Below are 6,109 nucleotides of genomic sequence, written 5' to 3'. Positions count from 1 at the left end.
TGTTGTTATAAACTCAAAACTGAAACTAAAATTATTAAAATATTAATAGGTGAAAAGAAATGTGCCTTGGCAACTGAAATCAAATCATTTTAAATGGTTAGAACTGAAATAAAAATAAATTAAAGCCACATATAAATATATACATTTTAAAATCGAATAAAATTAAATGAAAACTGAAGATATAAAAGCTCATTTAAATTACAAATAAATACTACAATAGTATGTAAATAATACTAAATTAACTCTGCTTGTAACACCCCTCTCAATTTATTTTCTTCCCTAATATCATTCATGTTTATTTAAACACTGATATATTGATATTATTGATCTCTTCTTGGTCCGTGGGGTCATTCCTGGCACCTGTAAACGATTACCTTTACGGTAGGCTACATAAATTCAGCACATTTCTGCTAGGCTTGAGCAGGTTTGTCCTTCTAGATCCAAAATGGATCCAAAATCCAAGATACTTTTGTGTACATGAGTTAGAGCTCAACAGCACACACCACTCTTTTAAATGAACCTGGTAGCAGGTTAATCCAAGGGCACATGCGCATGAAACTGTAGAATGGATGCTCATCTAAATTTCTTGTTTCTTTCCTACTTTTTTTTAATTTTCTTTTTTTTTTATTTAACCTTTCCTGGAAGTCCTGCATAGCACTTATGGGAAGAATCAGAAATGGAGAAAAAAAAGAAAGAATCTAAACTACCCCTTCTCTTGTGGAAAGAAGTGAGCCAGCAGAAAAGGTCTATTTAAACAGCGGTACTCAAGAACTTCCTCCTGCTAGCCTACTAAAATAACCTTTCATTTTCACACCAATTGTGTCTGGCACTCTGAGGGTAGGTTAAGTGTCTATATTTGTGCTGAGGGCTTTCTGCATGAGCAAGGCTGTAGTAAAATGTGAGCATGGAGGCTGTGATTTGATTTACTGAAGGGCCACAAAAAAAGTCTTGGGCTTATGTATTAGATCCAAATCATTAAGAAATGTCATTGCAGTGTGTGCTGCGTGCTTTAAGTCCTTGGTCGGTGGACCTCAGCCTCTGGTTTGCTGATTACATACATTTATCTTCATGTGACCCTGAGGTGAAGCAGGATGTTTCGGCGGTACGTGAGAAACCACACAACCTCACGGTACCCACCAGCTCCCTCACTTCCTTATCCTCACGTACGTTTACATCAGCCATTGTACTGACTGCGTATATTTCAAACTGGGCTTACTAACGATGAAGATAGCAGACTTGATTCGAACTAAATTCCCCGGATGTAACGTCGTTCGTTATGCAGACTTGTTTTGCTGAAAACGTCAGATAGGCTACTAAGTCACTTTAAGGTATTCTGAAGTCTTTGTTCATATCGGATCAAAAAGATCCTATATTTTCTTGTAATGTCATTAAAACAAGATTATAGATGATCTGCACGATCATCTCAAAAGACTTGACTAGGTTAAGTTAAGACGTAACTTAATAAGCTTAAAAAAACTCTTCTCACTTATCATGTTCACCTAAAAATTAGCCTAACAATTTACGTCAGTTGCTGCTTTAGGCTAATTAGCCTATTTTATACTTTTATTTCATTTTATTAATATATAGGCTATTTTATTATTATGGTTGTATATTACCAGTGGTAAGTAGATTTTATTTATTTATTTATTTACTTATTCATTCATTCATTCATTGTGACATTAATCCATTTCATAGGCTATAGCCTAGGCTATGTATGTTTCTAGGTTTTTATTTATTGTTATTTTATTTTTCCTTTATTCCTATTTTATTTATTCTTTGTTCATATATATATATATAGAGAGAGAGAGAGAGAGAGAGAGAGATTAAAATTAAGGCAGAAAATAACCACTACTTTTTTTAAATAAATAAACAGTGTAGCCTATAGTTATCGTTATTTTTATTTATTATTATAGTTATTTAAACAGTTATACTGCTTTTATTTGTGTATTCATTTATTTATGTAGGCTAAGTTGTCTTTTCTGTTATATATTTTTATTTTATTTATTTACATTATTTCTGTTTTATTTATTTAGCCTAGTTATTTATGATAGTGTGCTGGCTCATCCATCTGAACTTTTATTGTAACTGCAAGGACTATGAAGAATGACAGTATGACAGCATGATGAAGAAGTTACCACCCACGATGGTCTTGTAGGGAGGGAAACATCGTGTTTAATGCACTTTGCATAGTGCTCGAATAGTTTAAACCAGGCGTGGGTCTCTTTCTCTCACAGCGCGTGAGTGTCACTACTGTGAAAGCGCGCGCAGCACTTGTCTGTGGCCAGCCACCACAACTCCACAGAGTAGAGAGAAGCGGCGACTCAACTCGACTTTTCCTTGACCAAACACGTTCAGAGTAGTGTATTTGTGTATATATTACTTCGTCAGGGTGATAAAAACGCGTGGAACGATGTGGTCTGTACTCATTTGTTGTATTCGGTTTTGCGGTTGGACATTCAGAAGTGACAGAACGCTTGCGGAGAAACCTACAAGTCAGGTGCGCGGGGGAAACACGCTTGTAAACAGCTAAAGTGAGTAACGGTGTTTTTACACCGTTAGATTTAGTCCGTAAATCTATTTGTTTTCTAGTAAACTTTGTGATTTAACTGAAAGTATTGAACTTTGTCAGCCTTTTAGATCAGAGGGAGACTGACACCTGTATTGTTTTGCTCATTCTAATCTATAAATTCATCATCTTTATTAATTAATGTAACAACTTTGCTCACCTTTTCTGATTTTATTGTATATTTTTACAGTGGGCATAAGTAGTTCACATGACAAGCAGTCTCCAGCAATGTGACATATTCATGTGATGTAATAGCCTACTTCCATCTAAAAACTATTTTAAGAGCATTTTTTTCTCATTTTCTTTTATTTTTAAAAAAAAGTATTATGCTATTCATGCACTTTTATGGCCTAGTTTTAACTGTGAAAATACTGTAATTTATTTGTTTCATTATTTACTTTTATTTTTTAACATTTTTTTAATCATTTGCCACACCTCATGGCCATATAAGAGGATTAAAAAGGGTTAAAAAAAGATGACTAGCTAGAGCATTTTTAATGTTTAAACCTTATCTTATAGATAAATACAATTCTTAAAGATTTGAATTAATATTTAAAAATTTCATATGCTATTTGCCAGCCACTATAACCTACATAAATCCATATATAGAATGATTTACAAAAAAAGTATGTAATTTACAAGCTAGCCTATATAAAGCATCCTTCTCTGTTGTTCTCCATTAAATCTAGATGTTTAGCAAGTTTAAAATAACCACTTATGATAGTTATGTGTGGCTGAATTGTCACAGAATTCCGCAACAAATATCTCATAATGTTTCAGACATTGTTTCTCTGCTGTGTAAATGTTTCAGCATTCCTCTAAATGTCGAATTTTTCTTAAGAAAAAGTTTTTGTAATCAGCAATGTGTTTCTCTACTCTGTGATGCTATTGAAATGACTTGTGATGTAGTTACCTGGAAACGTGCATCTTAACTACACTAGAATTACGTTACAATGACCAAGATAACTGTTAAGCATGCTTTTTGAATGACAGATAGGCGAGCAGTACATGCTTATCATGGTCCCCAAACCCTAAGCATAATTTCCTCTCACACATAACATGCTCGCTGAGCAGCTGTCTTACAGTATTTCCGCACTCCCACCCTTTTTTAATAATACAGACGTGCATGACGTGACTCGTGAGGGACTTTGTATATTCTTTTTAGTCTGGACATCATATAGTTAATATTATGATACCTCATAATGGTTTAACCAGTTATGGAAAGTACCTTGTCTTAATGCACAGGAAGCGTTTTGTAAACTGATGCATGCTAATGCAAAAGTTGTTAAAATGCAACATGCCAGTCCTGTGCTTTGGAAACAATTTGTCATTATATCACTTGAGGGAGTCAACAGCCATACCAAAGTCACGCTGTGCTATAAAAAACAGCAAACAGCAACACTAAAACACAGAGGAAGAGTGACTGACTTTAATCATCACATTTTTGTGCCTGATCAAACAGACTGATGCTAAAAGATAAGAAATCTAAAAAATAAAATAAAAAAGATAATGTGGCCTATACCATGGAAGGCATGTTGCAGTTAGTCAATTCATTCTAGATAGGCCTACGTAAAACCACAATAAATGACCCAAAAGAGAGAGACATATTTAGATGTTCTGTTTTTTTTTAAAGCCAAACCTGAACAATTCAGACTGAGCATGATCAAGTAGAGCTGAAACTAACACTATTGTTCAAAACATTGGGGTCTAACTAAAACGCATTTAAAATTTCACAAAATAATTCTATTCCAAACAAACGCTGTTTTTTTTAACTAGAAAAAATATACAAAAATATAATAAATAATAATAAGAAATGTTTCTTGAGCATCAAATCAGCATATTAGAAAGATTTCTGAAGGACACTGAAAATTAATAACTGAAAATTCAGCTTGGTCATCACAGGACTAAATTACATTTTTAAAATGTATGGAAGGAAAAAAAACCTGTTGTTTTAAATTGTAATAATATTTCACAATATTACTGTATTTTAAATCAAACAAATGCAGCCTTGGTGAGCATAATAGACTTACAGACCCAAAACTTTTGAACGATAGTGTTTGTGGGGATATAAAAGAAATAACTGATAATAATTGCCATTTATTCATCCAATAAAAAAGAAACTTATCCATTTCATGTAGAAAGTCAATGAAACATGAAAGCAGAATCACATGAATGGGCACAAAAGAATACTTGTTCACAATTCTTAGCCAATAATAGCAAAGGCATTGCAAAGTTCAACTGTACACATCCTAGAAACCAGTGAAGGAAGTGCTGGCCCGGGTCTTGTGATAAATAGCAGGCATGCACAAATATTTCATTCGTATTTGTGGAGTCTTTCTTAAAATAAAAGCTTATTGTTGGATTTAGCCTGTCGTCTTTTGATGGAGACCTCCTGTTTGCGAGATGGATTGCTTTTGTGACCCAAAGAGGTTGATCTTTTATTGTGCGATATGATTGTTCTTTCTACAGGATAAGAAGTCCCAGTGAAGGTCTACCAGAGCCGCTTTATGCAGTCTAGTAGCTGTTTCCTTCAAGACTTTCAATGAAAGGCTGAGCTGGACCTAAGGGACATGCTGGTGAACGGGTAAATCGAGATTTACAGAGGGGTGTCACCACTGACCCTGCAGTTACCTCAGTGTACCCCAGAGTGGTTTAGCAGCTGATACCAGCTTATTTCTATCCCCTCTTTCCATTAAAACAAGATATCTTTCATTCAAGAGAACGGGTAAATCGAGATTTACAGAGGGGTGTCACCACTGACCCTGCAGTTACCTCAGTGTACCCCAGAGTGGTTTAGCAGCTGATACCAGTTGGTTGGTTGGAATGGTTGGATTGGCTAGTCCTCACACCTATTGCTGGAGCCATTGAGTGGCGGAGTGAAGTCCCACTGAGCAATTATCGGGAGCACAACTATGTGTGTCCCTGAAGATGTCCTTTCACACCGGTTGATGGCACCATGTCTTCGCTCGTCTACATTGTTCTTGAGCTCCTGATTGCAGTTTTGGCTGTGGCGGGGAATGTTCTGGTGTGCTGGGCTGTTTGCCTTAACAGTAACCTCCAGAGCATCACCAACTTTTTTGTGGTGTCGCTGGCTTTGGCGGACATCGCAGTGGGACTCCTGGCCATTCCGTTCGCCGTCACCATCAGCACGGGCTTCTGCAGCCATTTTCACGGGTGCCTCTTCATTGCCTGCTTCGTGCTGGTCCTCACACAGAGCTCCATCTTCAGTTTGTTGGCCATTGCCGTGGATCGGTATATCGCCATCAAGATCCCATTGAGGTGAGTGAATGAGTGAGTGAGTTTCAGGTAATAGTTGAAGGCAGACATTTGCTAAGAAGAGAATTACATTACTGATCACATGATTGCTTGAACTTACAGTCGCCTTATAGCAGGCTGGTGCTGCAGAATTTACACTCAACCCAAAACTGAATATATAGTTCACTCAAAAATGAAAAGTTTGTCATCATTTACTCACCCTCATGTCATTGGCACAATAAATATTTTGAAAAATGTGTGTGTGTGTGTGTGGGGGGGGGGGGGGGG

General features: G+C 36.2%; 1 protein-coding gene across 1 annotated transcript in view; it reads left to right on the top strand.

Moving 5' to 3' along the window:
* Positions 1-5,392: 5,392 nt before the first annotated feature.
* The window catches only part of LOC107600912 (adenosine receptor A2b-like), a 5,051-nt gene continuing 4,334 nt past the window's right edge, over positions 5,393-6,109 (top strand). The window contains exon 1 of the mRNA XM_016292892.1: positions 5,393-5,845. Coding sequence (XP_016148378.1) covers positions 5,523-5,845 — 323 coding nt within the window. The 5' untranslated portion in view covers positions 5,393-5,522. The remainder of the gene's footprint in view (positions 5,846-6,109) is intronic.

The sequence above is a fragment of the Sinocyclocheilus grahami genome, unplaced genomic scaffold (genome assembly GCF_001515645.1).
Source record: "Sinocyclocheilus grahami isolate Dianchi unplaced genomic scaffold, SAMN03320097.WGS_v1.1 scaffold294.1, whole genome shotgun sequence".
Classification (NCBI taxonomy): domain Eukaryota; kingdom Metazoa; phylum Chordata; class Actinopteri; order Cypriniformes; family Cyprinidae; genus Sinocyclocheilus; species Sinocyclocheilus grahami.
Note: the sequence above shows the minus strand (reverse complement) of the source record. Positions and strands in the feature narration are given on the sequence as shown.